Here is a 19,358-nt window from a genome sequence, read left to right as displayed (position 1 = left end):
CAAACTTACTGTTAGATTGTTGATGCCTTCAGAAAATGCACCTATCTGTCTCACTGTCCCTTCTGAATCTTCCATCTGCAAAGAACCATGTGATACCATTTTCATAATAAGAAGGAACAGTAAAGCAAAATGAACACAATGTAAGCCAAAGGGAGGCATGTTTTTTCTTGTTTCCATGGATACCTTTGGCTACCTACTTAGCCTCTCTGTGCTTCAGTTTACTTATCTAAATAACAAAACAGAACCTGGAACGTAGTAGTCAATCTGTAAGTGTTCACTGTTACTTTACTATATTTTAGGGATTTTAAGAAAAAAACCCCAATTATTAGATACAGTGTATGAAGTTTCCAGTCAGTGTCTGAATGCACCACACACTTTAAGAGACATATATATATATAGTGTTGTGTTTACCTGGTCTAACCGATCGAAATCATCTTCATCATACAGGTGCATGTCCAAACCAGGCTTAAATCCTTTCTTTGAGACACTTCCTGATGCCTGTCCCAATTCCATCGGACAAACATATTCTTCTCCATCTTCCTGTTTCTTCTTTCTCAGATTCCCAAAATTGCTGAAGCTAAGTTTCTTTGGCTTTAAAAGAAAATAAAAACATCCACAGTTTGGATTAAATTCATATTACAAAGGAACCTATAACATGTATAATTAAATTATATACCTTATCACACAGTGAAAAGTAACTGAATGATTAAATCTGCATAAGAAAAACAAAGGCACCTGGGGACAATACATATAAATATAAATGATCCTAGATATGAAAGAATAACAAGATTAATCTTATTCCTTTTATTCACACAAACTAGCTGGATAGCCATGTGATTAAATGTGCTATGACCCTTTGTTTTGATTAGATAGGACTTAATGCAATAGGATTTCTCAGACTGAATCTAATCTTGAATGGTTTTCACTCTAAGGTAAGTGATTTTATATGTCTGTTCTGCTTCCACAGAAGGACTGGTAACTGGTAAAAGCATTCTCCTTCTTTTAGTGACAATTTTAGTGATATATAGAAAAGAAACTCCATTTTAGCTACTAAATAGTCCCGAGATTACCAAGATGACTGAGAATTTAAGTAGAACTTTCTCAAAGGCTTCAAATCTGGCACATCTTTTATTAAAGAGATTCAAAGCCAGAAAGGGAATAAACACCTAATAAATAAACAAAAAAGACTGAGCATACACTTCTGGAAGAACTGACAAACTCTACCTCCATATTAAGGTAGTTGAGATAATATATAGAGATGAGTTAAGATACAAATTATTTATTTATTTAAGTTTTGGGCCAGGGATTTAGGCTCAGTGGTGCTGCCGCCTGCCTCCAAAGTGCAAGGTTCTGAGTTCAATCCCAGTACCCAAAAAACCCCCCTCATTATTTATTTTTTCTTTTTCCCGTACCAGAAATTGAACTCAGGACCTTGCGCTTGCCAGGCATACACAGTATTTAGGTTTTTTTTGAGCCAGGGTCTTGTGATGTAGTTCAGGATGGATTTCATTTTACTATGTAGCCCAGGCTGGCCTTGAAATTGTGATCCTCCTGCCTTAGCTTCCCAAGTGCAAGATCATATGCATGCATGACCACACCTGGTCAACAAAAAATTTATTTATTTATTTATTTGGTACCGGGGATTGAACTCAGGACCTTGTGCTTGCAAGGCAGGCACCAGAACCACTGAGCTAAATCCCCGGCCCATCAACAAAAAATTTAAAAGAAAAAAACAATAGTCTGAATTTGATATAATCCACAAATCCATTAGAGAATGGATACCTAGTCTATCTTGAAACATTTCTTAAGTATTTTTTCCTAACTTGTAAGGCTGGTCAATAAGCCAGAAAAGCTGAATCTGTACAAGGAAATATTTTCCTTTATCTACAGGAAAAACAGAACTGCAGCTAATATTTGGGCCCAAGAGGAGGCTCTCTGCAGTGATGATACATCAACTGTAGAAGCCAACATCCTGTTCTTTATTACTCTTGAAAATATGCGTATTTTAGCTAGGCATGGTGGTGCATACCTGTAATCCTAGCACTCGGAAGGCTGAGGCAGGAGATCTGCTGTGTGTTTGAGACCCTGGGCTACACAGTGAGTTCAAGGCCAGCTTTAACTACACAGTGAGACCCTGTCTCAAAAAACAAGAACAAAAAAACAAAAAAAAGAAAGGAAAAGAAAGTATACACACTTTAAATCTACCCATGAAAGTTAGTAAACCCAGGAAACGATTTGAATAGCAGGTAGCAGTCAAAACCAGGCCGTTGCTTCATGCACTTTATTAGATGGTACCAGCTTGAACCCACCTTCACTTTGGCAGTAGCTGTTAAAAGTACATAATCTGGTAACTCCATGGCATCTCGCTTCTGATGTTGGGCCTCAGCACCAATCAGAAGGTTGAAATGAGTGGCCAAGTGTCTTCTCAACAGCGTTTTATTTGGTGGAATGTTTAATAACTGAGCCATTGTTTCTACATTAAAACGAGGTTCTAGCACCTGTAAAAACAAATGTTGAAAGGTATCATCCATGTTTGCAGTGTACTTTACAATGTCCAAAGTCTCCTTTGGGTTATCTCCAATGATCCTCTGAACAGGCCAGGGAGGCAGACAGGGAATGGACTTTGATCTTTAATTTTCAAAGTGGTGGAGGTGGTCCAAGAATCTAGGCTTCTGGTTTTGTAATACCTGTACTTCTGACTCTTTGGAGCGTTGCCTCTGGAAGCCAACTCCTTATGCAACATCAGTGTGGAAAAATACAACCTGTATAATTGCCAGGGTTTTAAATGATGATCATGGGGTGGTCGCTTCGGCAGCACATATACTAAATGATGATCATGGGACAGATATGTTACTCAACATGAAAGAGGACAATAAAGGAGAAATGGGTTTATATCTGAACTAGAGTTTTATAAAATAAAAGTATTCTGAAAGTAAAGATTCACTAGAAATAGTGTAAGAGGGTTAAATTAGATGACTTTGGATGCCAACAAGTAAACTGATACAGAATGTATCCCTTAAACAAAATGCTTGGGACCAGGAGTGTTTTAGATTTGGGATTTCCTTTCAGATTTTTGGAATATTTGCATGTATACAGAGGACTTCTAGGGATGGGATGCAAGTCTAAACATGAAATTCATTTATGTTTCATATATATAACCTCATAATAATTTTAGTGTGCTTGTATTTTTTTTTTCTTGGTACCAGGGATTGAACACTCGGGTCCTTTAGCTTGTGAGGCAGGTGGTGGAACCACTGAGCTAAACCTCCAGCCCCAGTATGCTTGCATTTTTTTTTTTTTTTTTTGGTACCGGGGATCGAACTCAGGTCCTTGCGCTTGCACAGCAGGTGTCGAAACCACTGAGGTAAATCCCCAGCCCCTAAGTATGCTTGTATTTTGACTGCAACTAACTGTATGAGGTTAGGTGTTGAGTTTTCCATTTATAGATGTTGGAGCAATTCAGATTTTGCTCAACCTACAATATCCTGGTCATTAAAGTAAAGGAAACAAAATGAGATGTCAATGTAAAATTGAAACAGAGTTTTACCATGAGTCCACCATGGACCCCACTGCCTCTGAGGTTGGGGGCATATTCAGCCAAGTCCACTGAGCGCAGCCACTCCATCACACGATGATTTGTCCACTGCTGAACTTCAGATGGGGTAATGTTACTCTGTGGGAACAAACAACCACCATGAGCTTCAGTTGTTGGTGACAGGATTCTCCACATCAAACTTGCATGTGCAACCTAAGAAGTCTGCACCACACCTGCTGCACAAGTGCAAGGAACTGAGTTTGATCCCTGGTACCAAAAACAACAACAAAAAAAACCCCAAAAAGAAGTCTGCCCCATAGAACACTATGACTTGACATCCCACTACATGTTTTGTTTTTTGAGACAGGATCTTGCTACGTACTTTAAGATGGCCTTGAACTCACTATGGAACCAAAGCTAGCCTTAAACTCATTGCAATCCTCTTGCCCTAACTTCCCAAATGCTGGGATTACAGGCATGTGCCACCACATCTGGCATCCACCTTATTAAAGAAAAAATGTTGATTTGAATTTTCTTTTAAAGAATTTATATCAGAGTATCAAGCTTTCTTACACACTAAGAAGAAAGAGGAAATGAAATTTTTATAGTAATATTTAGTTCTGTGGATTAAGAAGACAGGACACAAAAATATACCTATAAAAAAATGAAAAACAACCCTTTGCTTTAGTTACACAGAGGAACCATCATGGGGGAAAAGAAAGAATGATTGGATTCAAGGTTCAAAAGAGACTGGCTTTCCCCTCAGGCTCCAAGAAATGGGTCTTAGTTTTGTACACACAGTTGCATACATGAGAAATGGATGCTTATAGAGACTGTTGGAAATGCTACCTCATCTGACGGCCGCCTCCGTAGGCAATTTGGTTCAAAGTTATTGATCCTCAGAACTTGGATGGCCCTTTTGATACTGAGATGGTGCAGCACACTCACAACCTTCACAGACAGTAAGTCATCCTGCAAAAAACCAGAAAGAAGTGTTCACTGTCCTGGCCTATAACGATAGGACCTTTCTATTTCTATGGAAACTGCAAAACACTGGAATGTGCTTCACAAGCTTGCCAGGGATTTCAAAGCTTTTATTTAGTAACAGAATCCCCTTTTCCTGTTCTGAACAAAATCCTCTCTGGACCCCATATTAAAGGTGTTACCAACAAAGCTGACTGTCAACTGTTTTTCTCTTTGAGATGATCTGACAGGAGAATGCAATCCCAGGGCTCTGACAGTGTGAAGAGCACTTACTGGATCATTATAAAAGATAATCTATTTTCTGAGTTTTTTGTTTGTTATTGGTGCTAGTGCTTGCCAAGCACGAGTTCTACAACTGAGGTACATTCCCAGGCCCATGTGTTTCAATTTGCATACTGCAAACAAAGGAATTTCTTTGCTTCCATCTTGGATTCCTAGAACTTTTGTCTACAGGTAAAGCAGATATTTAAGCACAATTAAAGAAATGGGCTACACTGCCTCTTCTTTTTCTTTTCAGCCCGCAGTTACCATAAGAGCCAGTAATGCTCACTAACCATCATGGTTTGGTTTTCCATACTGAGGCATATCATAAGGAAAATCAGAATGCCCTTGTTAGATTATTCCCTGGCCTTAAGAGTTCTCTGGTTCTAGATCATTACACACTCAGCAGGCAGTGTGACCAATGTTGGAAAAAATATTTTACTTAGTGCAGAGGTTTCAGTGTGAGTAAAAAAGAAAAGAGAGACGAAGAAATTATAAGTATTAACATATATCACTAATCAGCCCCTCAAGAAAAAACTTTGTGTGACTACTGGGAACATTTCCAAATATATCAAATACACCCAAGCAGATTATTTCAGAAGGTGATTTGAGGGGCAGTGTCAAGATAAGCACCAGTCTCACTCAGAAAACAAACAAGGAAACATCTACTATAGGCACACTGATAACACATTTCTTATTGAAGAAAAAAGAGGAAGAGGAAGAAGAGAATCTTCTGTAAGAATATTTTTAAAATATGTTAGACAACAGTTGAAATCCTCAAGGCTACTAACTGGCTACTATCTTTCTACTCAAATGCCAGGATGAAGAACTTACAACAGTCATGTAATGGAGCATTCGACCATCCACTCGTCCTTCATCAAACTGGGTCTTATACTGGGGAAGGCCAATATCATCCAACCATCCTAAAAGAGACAAAGCAGTATCATTACTATGCCACAAAACACCTTTTTTTGTGATGAAAAAGACAGCAATATTTATTATTATTATTTTTAAAAAATAAAAACTTCTTACTAGTGACCCAGTTGAAATCCAGCTTTCCGTGATTGGTTTCTTCTTCAGATCCTAGGGCTTGCAATGCCAGCTGGAGTTTCTTTCTATGAAGTGAATGCTTGATTCCAAGTTCCTGATGTAATAAACAGAAACAATGACTTTATAATTCTATCTATATGGGCTGGAAGCACTGGCAAAAATATAGGAAGCTCTCCAAAATGAAGCTACCATTAAAGACCCAATTCTACATTAAATTAGAATACTAACTTGGGGTCATAAAATATTACTGAATAATACATCTCTAGAGATCCAAGACCACCACAATTCCTTCAGTGGTGCGCTAGACATTCCACAGTGACTCATTTTCTATGTAAGATAGGACTTGTACTATGCATAATAAGAATTTTACTCTTGGCCAGGGATTTAGCTCAGTGGTCCCGCTGTCTGCCTCGCAAGCCCAAGGACCTGAGTTCGATTCCTGGTACCCCCAAAAAATAATTTTACTCTTTATTTTGTGCAAAATGTTAAGTTATTGGGACATAAAATATAGAGTGCTTTTCTTTTTCAAAATAAAGTTGAAATGTGATTTTACAATGAAATATGTCAATAAGGCCATAAAATGTTTTGAGAAATATGAACTTAAGATTTATTATTATGGCTAGTTATTTTTCATTGAAATGTTCAGTGGCTCAGGTATTCCATAAAAGTCAAGATGAGGCCCTTCCTTTCAAGTGCCTGAGGCAAAATAAGCAGGAAATGGTTGAAAAACTGAACTCTTTTAAAAGTCTGTAACAGTAACTCTACCCATGCCCTTTTCTGAATAAAAAACAATTCTACATTCATATTTGCTTTCTTTTAGTATTTTGTAAACAAAGAAGCAGTCACCTTCTCTAAATCTTGTTGAGAAGCCTGCAAAAGGGTTTGACCAGATGCAATCCAGTGTTTGCCAGAATTCAGGTAGGACCCCAACCCCTGTTCCACCAGCCAAGTACAAACTTGCTCCTTGGTCCATTTGGCAAAAGGCATATCCAAGTCACTACAGGAAAATGAATGATTGCATGAGAAACAATTTAAAGCCAACTTATCATTAGTTTTGAACAACTATACATTCAATAGACATGGAAATTCCTTGATGAATACACCTTTAGCCATGAAAAGTTTAATTTTTAGTGCATATTTGGAGAAGGAAGTAGAGTTTAAAGTTATGTTTGACTACAACTGTCTTTGTTTCAAATGAAATTGCAAAAGATTCAAAGTGATTTAGAAAGAATGTGTCATGTACCCGTACCAACTACACATGAGTAATGCAAACATTATGAACTGCAAATACGTTCTCAAAAAAAAGGAAGGGCATCAAGTGATGGGTGGAGGGAAGGGAGGGAAAGAGGATGGAAAAAGGAATCAGAATACATTACGTACCTGTACCAACGCCCCACAAAGACTTCAAACATTATGTACTGCACACATGCACTAATCAAAAATGTGTATCTAGGCTGGGGATTTAGCTCAGTGGTATTGTGCCGCCTTGCAAGTACAAGTCCTGAGTTCAATCTCAGGTACCACCAAAAAAAAAGTAAATCTAAAAATAGACTATATTAAAAATACTAAAATATGAAAAAGTAAAAAAAAAAAAAAAAAAGAATGTGTTGTACAGAAAAACATCTAGTTGAACCAATGTAAGTCACTGAACCAATTTCAACCAATGTGGCTGGAAGATTAGATTCCCAAACAGAAAACATCCAGTAGCAAATCTACTTTGAAATTCAAATCTACCTTGAAGTAACTTTGGCAGAATTATGGTTTCTTTGTGGTTGATAATCAAGAGAAGAGGATAATATGTTCTAAGTGTAGGAAAGAGTAATCAAAACAATTTTTATTTTCTTTTACTTTGTATGCACAGACACTAGTGCTCTGATGTGAAAAATAAATGTGAGGATGAACACAACTCTTTAAATTTTTTCAGTAGCATAGAAGTCCTTTACTATGTTCAGAAAGAACATATGGCAAATGAGAACATTCAGTATTTAAAGAAGGCCAAAGAAAGACTCCTTGATGAAAGCTGCATCCAGTGTTCCACCTGTGTGGGAAAGACTGTGTAGAAAAGGTTTCACCCCATTATAAGATTTTTATAAGATTCAGTATCAACACTTTTTTCTGTTTGCCAATCTCACCCTTTCATGCTCAGTAGATGAGAATGTTGGCTCCAAATCAGCTCTATACAACAGGTAAACCACTACATCTAAGAACTCTGGTAGAATTTATATCTTTCAGTGCTTTCAGACTCCATTAATCTTTAATGTTTACTGAACAGTTATTATTTACCAGCTACTTAACAAATAATAACTCATTTAATCTTCAAAATCACCTTTTGAGGTAGGTACTGATTATGTAGATGACAATGATGATGAAAAAACTGAGGCATGGGCTGGGGATTTAGCTCAGTGGTGTAGTGCCTGCCTGGCAAGCGCGAAGCCCTGGGTTCGATTCCCGGTACCAAAAAAGAAAAGTGAAAAAAAAGACCAAAAAAAAGCCCCTAAAAAAAAAAAAAACCCTTAGGGCCAGGGATTTAGCTCAATGGTGCCGTCGCCTGCCTTGGAAGCACAAGGTCCTGAGTTCGATCCCTGGTACCAAAAAAACAAAACAAAAACAAAAACAAAACAAATAATAAGGAAAACAAACAAACAAAAAAACCAAAAACAACAGCAACAAAAAACTGAGGCATGGAAGTCACTGCTCAGGGTCACCTCATTGGTAGGAAGCAGAAAGACTAGAAACCAAATTCAAGCAGTCTCTCTAGAATCTACTTTTGGGGGGTTGGTTTGTGTGATGCTAGTGATTGAATGTAGGACCTTACACACTAGGCAAGTGTACCACCACTGAGCTACACAGCACCCAACCCCCTAGGACCTACTTTTAACCACTATGTAATCCCACCTTTCCAGGCTATGCTTTTGGGTACTTCTAATATAACTGCTGCCTATGTAAAGTTTAAGCCCAAGAATCATCATAGTATAGATGCTGCTGACCCTGACACTTTAGCTCTGGCTCTGCACCTACCTCATACAGGGCTCGGCTTCTGTGCAGTTATTATTAACCACTGACAAACTGCACCACTCTAGAAAGGATGGGTCCTTCCCTCAGGCATGGCAGTTAAGCCAAGACTTTGAATTATTTAACCAGTGACAATATTAACATTGTATTCACCAGCCCTTGACCCTTGAGTAGAGATGCTAAAGCCCATTTATTTGGTTGTTCTTACCTGTTAGTCTGTCCCAGATCACGAGACCAACCCAACCGAGGACCTGCAGTTGCCCTTGTCCCTCCTCTTTTGAATTCAGGTTCAGACATGTCTTCTGGGTTGAATGTGGTCGATTGACTTCTCCTAAGTCTGAAGAAGACACAACAAATATGGCCATTATTAGACTTGAGGAAGGCTTAGACTTTTAATCAGAATGTTTTAAATTGGTATGTTCATTTGAGTTATTCATCTTTGTATGTAGTTAACAAAGACATCTGAATTTATATCTGAAGACCCGGCGAATTAATGGATTCCAAATCACAGTTTTCCTTCCATAAGAGCACACAACCTTACAGCTTCATGCCCATTTTCTGCCAATTTCCCCTTTGTCCCTATATTTGGGCAACAGGTAACACAAGACTGAGTACTCGTCCACTCTTTTACTTACTTTCCAAAGAGTCTCCTGATACCTCTGGATTTCTTTTTGGAATCTGGAGAAAGTGGAGACATCTGGAAGGTACTGTTCCCCTGTGAATCTCTGGGCTGAGAAGATGCAGCAGCCAGATCCAGGTGCTCTGCTGTCTCCTTTTCTGTTTCAGCTATTCCAAGATAGAATAAAGACTTATTTAAAATACGAAATGAACATGATCAGATTTTAACCTTCTTGGTTTTTGCAACTGTTAAGAATTCTTAGGGGCCAGGGATTTAGCTCAGCGGTTTCGCCGCCTGCTGTGCAAGCGCAAGGACCAGAGTTCGATCCCCGGTACCAAAAAAAAAAAATTCTTCTGCTGTTGCTGTATAAGTCAGTGATTTACAGAGAACACACTGTAAATATGAAAAATGGAAGCAAATGTACATTCTACTCTAATTTAGACTCTTGTCTATAAAGACAACTAAAAAATACTTTTTTGAGATTAAATGTATGACAAGATAGCCACATTCTTTCCTTGTGTGACCTGATTTCATAATGAAAATTAACGCTACCTTGGTCGACTACTTGGTACTGTTGGGTACCACCCACTTCCCTTCCTATTCGTCGTGACACTCTCCTAGGTCTGTCACTTGACAGTTTCTTCCTGGCTGTAGCAACCCTGTTTACTTTCTCTCTTCCATTCCACTCTAACATTGTAAGGATCTCCTGAAAAGCTTACCCGCACTAAACTCAGCACTAAACAATGGCATTACTCATTACAGGAGGTGGCACAGAATCTCTAGACCTAATCTTTCTCCAGCCTCATATCTGAATGTGTGTCATATTGTCAATTCAGTGTGCTGAGGCATCTTGAACTCAACTAACCCATCCAATGTCTTTGAATGTCTCTTCTAATTATTTTATTTGATAATTAGTATTAAGTAACAGTATCCCATCCCTGTTATTTCAGTTCAAACTCTGTGTCATTTTCTTTTTATTTCCTTTTTTTCTCCTTTGGCATTTAGAGACATTAGTTATCAAGTTAGGGTTTCATTGAGAAATTTATCCCAACCTATTTCCTAGGCACTGGGAATGCAATAAACTGGGTAAGTGTAAGTTTTTCTCTTGACATAAAATTAGTGCCTACTGATTGTGCCTTAAAAAGAAAAATATTCACATTTGCCACTGCTAGATCTCAAAGATAAACTATTTTACTTATTTTATGTCCCTCACTGGTTTCCTCAATGTAAGATTTTACACTTTATAAAGAAAAAGCTATGCAAGTATCTCAGGAACAAACAGTGTTTTAGCAAAATATACAGGTTGTAGAAGCTCACTTTTCCATGAAGCAGGACTGTGATTATGGGTTATAGTAAGCAGCTATTTGCCTGTAAGCATTGACAATATAGTTCTTCTAAGAATGATGCAGAAAATGATTTGAAATAGTTGTCTGATAAGGTCAGTTTATGTATCCAGCACTCATTCTAGACATTGAAGATTACAAAGAGAGCATGTCAATTCTGATGGTTCATGTGAGCAGACAGGTGGGTATCTATATAAAGTGACAGCAGCTACTGGGACAACCCAAGGGACTCTATCCAATCACAGGCCACAGGCAAAGTGAGTATGGCCTGAAAATGTTGCATAGCTCACCCTCATTTATGAAATATCATATTGGTTTTTCTCTTGAGGACATTTTTTCTTTCTGTACACTACACTTCTAAGAAAAAAACTGAACTTCCACTCTTCAAAAATCTCTGATAATATATAAAGTTATCTCTGCTATTAACTGTTACCTCAATTTTCAAAGCAATAAAATGCCAGAAGTATGTTCCTCAAACAGAAGTTAAGTCTAAAGCTGTCATCTTCAGTGTCTTCTACAACTTTCTCACCTGGCTAAAAATACTTCTTTTGGGAGGCTAAGAAAAATGTACCCATGGACAATGGACTGTAAGGGCCTGAAAGTTAGTGTGTGATGATACATGCATCAAAGCAGAAAGAGCTGGGAGGTACAATGCCAGGACATTCCTGCCTTGTACTTCGTGTGATGCTGGGGACTTCCAGGGCCTCTCAGAGCTACTCACATGATGTAGTAAATAGCATTGGTTAAATAGTACGTAGGCGTGGAAGAAAAGGCTCTACAGAGTCCTTTTTTAGTAGAAGATGGAAAGAACACTCTGGAATGGAGAACTACATTTTCTGATTGCTGCCATCTTGCTTTCTAAAGATCACAGAAGGCAAGAGTAGGATTAGATGAGCTTGGAGCATAGCACTAGTGAAGGCTGGCATGCAAGAGTACAATACCTAGGGTGGGTGCACTGGCACTTCGTTTACGATCTTCAGAGATCCCAACAACGTACACAATCACACGCAGTCCAATGGAGAGAACAAAAGGGGAGGACAATATGAAACACAGATCAGAAACTCCTCCTCATGAAACACACACAGTGGACGAGAGGCATGCACAGAGACTCCACCAGGGCTGTCAACGGGGGCTTTACTTAGGCACTATCAAAACAGATAGGAAGCTGTGTATAATGGAATCAAAAGAGAATCATAGTTTTGGTCTTTCCACTGTTTGTACCACAGGACAGAGCTTGACAGAGAAAGGCGATATATCTTCACAGTGCTAAATTAAATCCACCAAAATCTTTTGCTTACTTTTCACTCAAGTCACTCACCTTCATTTCTGAGAAACGGAAATGTATACATAAATGAACAAGGGAAGAGGTTAATCTTTTCCTTTTTCTGAAACATTAGGCTACACGTACCCAAGTTTGGTTCACTTGCTGTCCTCTTGTTACTTTTGATTTTAAAAAAGCCCCGACCAAAAGAAGATCTGACTTTTCGAGTGCCAAAAGTGTTGTCATCCACAGAGGCCTCATGGCCTGCAGCTTTGGGAGGGAGACTCCCAAACATGCTATTTTCTCCTGGAGCTTTATCCTGAGAGAGGGTGATAACAATGTAGAGTGTTAATGTGCACAGTCATCAGGACATGCTGGGCTCCACACTAATCATTAGATTGTATTATATAACTTTGTTTAAAAGAGTACTCTTATAATCCATTCTGAAAGCTACTTAAAAAAACAGCAGCAGCAACAACACATACATGTCCATCACTAATCTATAAATATATGTGTTTAGGGCTTTAAATATTTAAGACAAAAAGTCTCAAATTTTATTTGTCTCATTCCTCAAGAGACATTGACCAAAGATATATAGCTAGTAACAGCTGATTTCTTACTTTTCTAGCAATTATGATACAGAACTATAATACAATTCACATTCTTATAACTACATCAACAGAAACATAATATAATTCTATAAAACACAAATCCAAGCTTTTATATTCACAACATAAGGAGATTTTACTCCAGTTATTTTAAACATTCTTCTCAAAGAATAATAAAATGGGGCCGGGGATTTAGCTCAGTGGTTCTGCTGCCTGCTTCGCAAGTGCAAGTTCCCAAGTTCAATTGATACCAAAAAAAAATAAAATAAAATAAAATGAAGACACAACATGCAGCTGTGTATTTTGAGCTTTTTGGTGATCTGAATTGGCAATTATAGGGTTAAAGTATGTTATATTGTTTTAGTATTACCCAAAGACACTTTTGGATGCATGTTCTCATTTCTCTAATATCTCTTGCTTTTTTTTTTAAAGACAGGGTCTCTGGCCGGGGGTTTAGCTCAGTTGTTCCACTGCCTACCTTGCAAGTGCAAGGTCCCGAGTTCAATCCTCAGTACCAAAAAAAAAAAAAAGGACAGGGTCTCTGTGTAGTGAGTGTGGTTTGCCCTCAAACTTATGGTGAGTGATCCTCCTGCCTCGGTCTCCTGCTGGGCTTACAGGCCTGCACCAGCATGCCCAGCTTTTTCTTGTTTTCAGTTTCTTTTGCAGAAGTTGAGAAAAAGGCGAGGGGAGATAGGCATATAAGGTGGTGATTTTACTCTAACTACTTACTGCTCATGGTAATTAAAGTGGATGATACAACATAGTGGTCTTATTATCTGTGTCTCAACACTGATGTCAAAATCTTTTAACCACTGATTAAACTGACAAAACAAAAAGGAACTTAATGATAGTTGTCTCCAGCATTCCTGGTTCTGCCTCCACATGAGTCAAGGGCTGAGAGCCAACAGTCAAGACGACTGTGTGTGGAAGTAGCCTATCTACCCAACTGGAACCTTTTCAAGGTCATGAATGAAAGTCATGGGAAAAAAAGAAGTGTATTGATGAAGTCTTTAAAAATACCAAGGCATCTGCCTCTGATGGACAGTGGTTGTATAAAATAAACTACTAGTCATCTACATTAAGAAGGGCTTTCTGTGAAGTTTAGGGAAGTCCAGTTACACTCATTAAGAACATCATATGGCAGGCCAGGGATTTAGCTCAGTGATTCCGCGCCCTGCCTCCCAAGCACAAGGGCCCAAGTTCGATTCCCAGTAAAAAAAAAAAAAACACATCATATGGCATGATTGTGAGTTCACGGTTTTGTTGTTTTAATAACTATGATGAAATTCACACACCATAAAAATTAACTATTTACAGTGGACAATTCAGTGGCATTTAGTATATTCACAATGTTGTACAACTACCACCTCTATCCAGTTTCAGAGTGTCTCCATCATTCTCAAGTAAAACCCACACCATCATGCATTCTTCTCTCCTCACACCACTGACTCTATGGATTATCTACGCTGGAAAGAGATGGAATCATGTAATATGTGACTTTTGTGTCTGGCTTCTTTGATAAGCATAATGTTTTGCTGGGTCTGAGATTTTTAGACTACTGGAGGCATTTAAGGAACTCACATGTAATGGAAGCAAAAAAATTTTTATATTTTAATTTGGATATTAAAGTTACCTCTGAAGGCTTCTGAATATACTCTTTTTCCTATTCAAAACAACAACAATATCTAAGGTTGTGGGCCAAGGATTTAGCTCAGTGGTTCTGCTGCGTGCCTTGCAAGCACAAGGTCCTGAGTTCGATCCCCAGTATCTGCCCCCCCAAAACAGTAATATTTAAGGTTGTTACAGGACTTCTTTGTATATGCTTAGAATCTGTCACATGCTTCCATAAATGAGAAAAAATTTACACTACTTCTAAGCTACAAAATCTTCATTTATTTCCTACTTTATTTTTTGTTTTATTAAAGGCTTCATTTTTAGTTTTATGTAATATTTTCAGTTGTTCATATCCATACATAATATTTATCATTAACCACACCATGGTAGCTAATAATTTTTCATTAAGGAAACTACAAGCTCTTACTATGAGTTTTATTTGCAAAATGGGAAGATTTGAAGATACTTAAATATTTCCTTCTTAGGATAAAAGAAGAAAAGAAAAATACAAAATCTACCCCATCTGATGTCTCTTTCTTCAGATTTCCCAGGCTGCTGGATTTTTGTAGACTTGAAGTTCTAAAAATAACAATAATTAGAATTAATAAAAAGTAGCTCTGGTGCCTCTGTTTTTAAGTGGATCATCTTAGGAAGAAACTAAATTATATGTGGATTGAATCCTGGCAATAAAAGAAAAATCTGGAATCACATAGTCATTTATGTGCTTAACTAAATTATAACATTTAGTTCTTTTAAAAGTAAGGGTGGTTAATTGTCCTGCCAATAACTTAATATCCTACACATGTTAGAATAACTGGAAAAACACTTAGGACTATCTCTGTGATGTCAATATTTAAAAATAAACCAGTATTTTCCACTGGTATATCCTTTCCAAATATACATTAGTATTCAGAAAGTTTAAATACTTCTAGACTCTTTAAATCTACTTATAATGAAAATAAAGAATAAAGGTTTTAATTTTTAATTCACAGAAATCTGAGTCTGAATCTGACAAAACAATTCATTTTATAGTTATGACCAATGCATAACAGAGGAATTCCTACTGCTACTCATAATCATTCATTTGCTATTAAGGAAGGCACAGTGATAGCATTAAATATTCAGAGACACTCTCACATAATTCAGTTATATATAGATCCCGAGATGGCTTTACTAAAAAATTGACGGCAGGACCAATTTAAAAAGAGAAAGAAGGTTGGTCATGTAGCTCAGTGGTAAAGCACATGCTTAGCAAGGCCCTGGATTTGATCCACAGCTCCGCAGACAGAGATACAGACAGAGACAGAGAAATAGAGAAAGAGAGAGAGAAATAAGTAGAGACAGAGACCATAAATATACAAACATCTAAAAGAGATTTCTTCCATATTTACATTTATATAAAAGTTGCTAGACAGTATCCACTATCAAATAAAGTAAAAAATATGGTGAAAAAAGAAACAACCTCATCTTTGAGTACTGCTTTGAAAAGAGACTTCTCTAATTTTATCCAGACTTTAACTTGGATAAACATTCAAATTATGTAAGTTTATTAAATTGAAGTAAAGAAAAAAAATCAGCTTTCCAGCCATCATATCATTCTGTGGGATTCTTTTCTGTTGGAATAAAAATGTAAGTCAAAGCTGGGCGTGGTGACACATGCCTGTAATCCCAGCAGTCTGGGAAGATGAGGCAAAAGGATCAAAAATTCTAGCCCAGCTCAGGCAATTTGGCAAGAACCTGTCTCAAGGCTAAAGATCTGCAAATACTTGGCACGAGGTAACAGTGGGTTTTTTTTGTAAACTTACAACTGTTTAATCTCACCTAGTCATGACAACTGCTTCATAAAACTGCATTAGCTATTAACTGCGTCAGTCACTGACTCAATATTGATTATTGTTAGTGAAACAGACCCTCTTTTCCCTCAAGCTCTAATCATACTTTTTGTATTTAATAATATATAACTTACAAAATACTGTCACCCAGCTGGGTTTCAACAGCAGCACCAAGGGTTATTTTTCCATCACTAAAATGTTAAAAAAAAAAAAAAAAAAGGTATTTATTAGGGTTATGAATAAAAGACCACACAGATGCTCCTTGACTTACAATGGTGTTAGTTTCAATAAACCCAACTTCAATTGAAAATATCACTAATTCAAAAAATGCACTTAATATGAGGCATAATCAAAGGATGGTGAATGTTAAAATTAAAAATAATTATTATAGTGAAAGACACATTGCCATTAACTCCCCTCAAAATACTCTCCCTTGCTTTGAACACACTTATCCCATCATTCTTGCCACTTGCTGAAGCAGTTCTGGAAGTCCTCTTTTGTCCCTTTAGTTGTGCTCTCGTGGCTACTGAAGTCCTGAATTGATCCAAAGGGCATGGTCATTTTGACTTTGGGGAAGAGCTAGAAGTGGCACAGTGCCAGATCCATTCATTAAAGTAGATGCAGACACACTGTAAGGTTATTTTATTGTACTGAGGATCAAACTGGGAACCTTGCGCTTGCAAAGCAGGCGGCAGAACCACTGAGCTAAATCCCCAGTCTACTGTAAGATTTTTTTTTTGGTACTGGGGATCGAACTCAGGACCTTGCACTTTTGAGGCAGGCGGTGAAACCACTGAGCTAAATCCCCGGCCCTGTAAGGTTTGGTGTTTTTTTTTGGTAGCAGGGATCGAACTCAGGACCTTGTGCTTGCGAGGCAGGCCCTGGAAATGCTGTAAGGTTTTTATATGACAGAAATTATCATAAATGTTTTGAATTGATTCAGGACATTGAGGTAGCCAAGACAGTTCAACTAAGGACATTCACAAAAGACAACTTGGAGGATTGCCTTAAAAAGTGGAAACAATGATTGGATAAGTGTGTTAAAAGCCAGGGGAAGTATTTCGAGAGGGATTAGTAGTAATGTGTCTTTTACTATAATAACTTTTAAATTTAAACACTCAACATATTTTTTTCTTCACACTTTATATACTTAACCCATCAAATGACATAGGTTAGCCTATCTTACCTTATATATACTTAGAATGCTTACATTAGTCTATAGTTGGGCAAAATTATCTAACACAAAACCTCTGTTATAATGAAGTGATCTAATTTATTAAATGTTACACTGAAAATGTAAAAAAACACAACTGTTGTAAAGTTGAAAAATTATGAGAAATTATACTGAACCATTGTAGGTTAGGCACTGTGTATATTCTAAGTGAATAGAATTGTCAAAACCAAAAAACATGTGCAAAGGAAAGTATTTCTATCTTTTAAAATTTTATTGATTTGGCTTAAAGTAAGATTAGGCAATTAATTTGGAAATATGCTGGCAAAAAAATCTATTTGCCTTGGGCCAGGGATTTAGCTCAGTGGTGCCGCCACCTGCTGCACAAGCGCAAGGTCCCGAGTTCAATCTCTGGTACCAAAAAACCTATCTATTTGCCTATACAGAAACTACTATATTGCTTTGCTGTCTCCTTCATAGTCATCTTCAAAACAGCTTTCTGGCACATGGCTGTTACTATCATGCTACAATCCTCTGATGGCCACCTATGACTTACAAAGTAAAATTCAAGTTCTTAAAAACCCCTACCTAAACTGGCTACCTCACCTCCCCAGGCTCAGGTCCCTTTATTTCCTGCTTCACATTTTCTACTTCAACAATATATTAAAGGTCCCCTTGCACATGCCTTCCTGAACATTCATATTGCAGTGTTAGACTGTGAATGACATACTTCTCTTCAAATGAAGTCTCCGGCTTAGGAGGCAATTTTGATTTTTCAGCAGTTTCCATGCCTATGGATTCTGGCAATAATGAAGGGATTGAAACTTGCAAGATGCTGGTGTGGAGCTGTAATATAATTATAGAAATAAAAAAAAAAACAACAACCCCACAGAAACACAAAACAATCAAACAAGCAAAACAAAGTAAATATAAATAAATGACAGCTGTCTTACAGGGGTGCGGTGATTTAACACTAAAGCTAAGTACAGCAATTTGTAAACAAAGCACTATTTAATTTAATTAATTTCTACCACAAGTCTAGTATGGAACATTGGCCTGGCTAATTATTATATTATGTGTGGACAAGCTGACTAATTTCAATTAACAGAACTGATGAAAAGTATAACTAAAACCAATCAATTTCAAAGTACTTTGTAGTCACCACTTGAAATACTTTGCTTAGTCATATTACAGCAACAAACAAAATGCTTAACACATTTTTCTCAAATGCTTTGTGTATTTTAAGTGTGAAAGAATTTTAATACTTGAGTTTTCAATAATGTATGACAACTGGAGAGCAACTGAATTGTGGTCCATATCAAGAAATAGTAAATCAATACTTTAAAACATATTTCAGTGAGAAAATGAACAGAAAGTCAACTGATCATTGACAATCCCTCACTTCTGAACTTGAGCCAGGTAAGGACTCATACCAGTGAACACACATTTTTTTTTCTGTCGGGGAGGGCGGGGGTGGGTGTACTGGTGGTGGATTGAATCCAAGGTCTTCACATTGAGCTATATCCCTAGTCCTTTAAAAACTTTTTTTTTTTTTTTAATTGGGAGACAGTGCTTGCTAAGTTGCTCAGGGTGGGCTTGAACTTTTGGATCCTCCTGCCTCAGCCTCCTCGAGTGCTGGGATTACAGGTGTGAGCCACCATGCTAGGCTCAGCGAACTAACTTCTATATGCCAACCAATCAGCAGGTCTCTACTTAGTAACTACACACCTGCAGGTGATTTCAACTTACTACTCCTGCCTGCCTAAGCTCTGAGTGTCCGAAAAAGTCCATATCACCAACTTGAGGAGAATGTACTTGCTAACAAAGCTTACTTGGTTAAGTAAGTAATGAATTTAGCTCTGTGATTTTTGTTTCAGTTATTGAATAGTCGTTTCTTCCTTAGATACTATAAAAGTTTATAAATGAGATGTAGTTCAATGGTAGACCTCTTGCCTAGCATGGACAAGGCTGTAGGATCAATGCCTGACACCCCTGCCCCAACAAAATGATATCAAGTATGAAAGGACAAGAAATGTGAAGTCCTATTATAAAATAGGATATGTATTTT

At 37.5% G+C, this 19,358-nt stretch overlaps 1 protein-coding gene across 26 annotated transcripts in view; it reads right to left on the bottom strand.

Annotated features, from left to right (window-relative positions):
* The window catches only part of Ppfibp1 (PPFIB scaffold protein 1), a 194,274-nt gene that overhangs the window by 2,008 nt on the left and 172,908 nt on the right, over positions 1 to 19,358 (bottom strand). For 18 of the 26 annotated variants that reach the window (XM_087200242.1, XM_087200239.1, XM_087200241.1 and 15 more), the window contains 15 exons: positions 18,021 to 18,136; positions 16,254 to 16,310; positions 14,806 to 14,866; positions 12,213 to 12,384; positions 11,746 to 11,778; positions 9,478 to 9,628; positions 9,051 to 9,179; positions 6,677 to 6,827; positions 5,813 to 5,924; positions 5,615 to 5,703; positions 4,385 to 4,507; positions 3,548 to 3,673; positions 2,310 to 2,498; positions 412 to 591; positions 10 to 75 (listed from right to left, as the gene is read on the bottom strand). In XM_087200242.1, the coding sequence (XP_087056368.1) occupies positions 10 to 75; positions 412 to 591; positions 2,310 to 2,498; positions 3,548 to 3,673; positions 4,385 to 4,507; positions 5,615 to 5,703; positions 5,813 to 5,924; positions 6,677 to 6,827; positions 9,051 to 9,179; positions 9,478 to 9,628; positions 11,746 to 11,778; positions 12,213 to 12,384; positions 14,806 to 14,866; positions 16,254 to 16,310; positions 18,021 to 18,136 (1,755 nt within the window). The remainder of the gene's footprint in view (positions 1 to 9; positions 76 to 411; positions 592 to 2,309; positions 2,499 to 3,547; positions 3,674 to 4,384; positions 4,508 to 5,614; positions 5,704 to 5,812; positions 5,925 to 6,676; positions 6,828 to 9,050; positions 9,180 to 9,477; positions 9,629 to 11,745; positions 11,779 to 12,212; positions 12,385 to 14,805; positions 14,867 to 16,253; positions 16,311 to 18,020; positions 18,137 to 19,358) is intronic. The other 8 variants (XM_087200257.1, XM_087200248.1, XM_087200250.1 and 5 more) reach the window with 1 other exon arrangement.

The sequence above is a fragment of the Heterocephalus glaber genome, unplaced genomic scaffold (genome assembly GCF_053883595.1).
Source record: "Heterocephalus glaber isolate CG9 unplaced genomic scaffold, H.glaber_assembly_v1.0 deba00001733, whole genome shotgun sequence".
NCBI lineage: Eukaryota > Metazoa > Chordata > Mammalia > Rodentia > Bathyergidae > Heterocephalus > Heterocephalus glaber.
The sequence above is the reverse complement of the archived record's forward strand: the minus strand, read 5'-3'. Positions and strand labels throughout refer to the sequence as shown.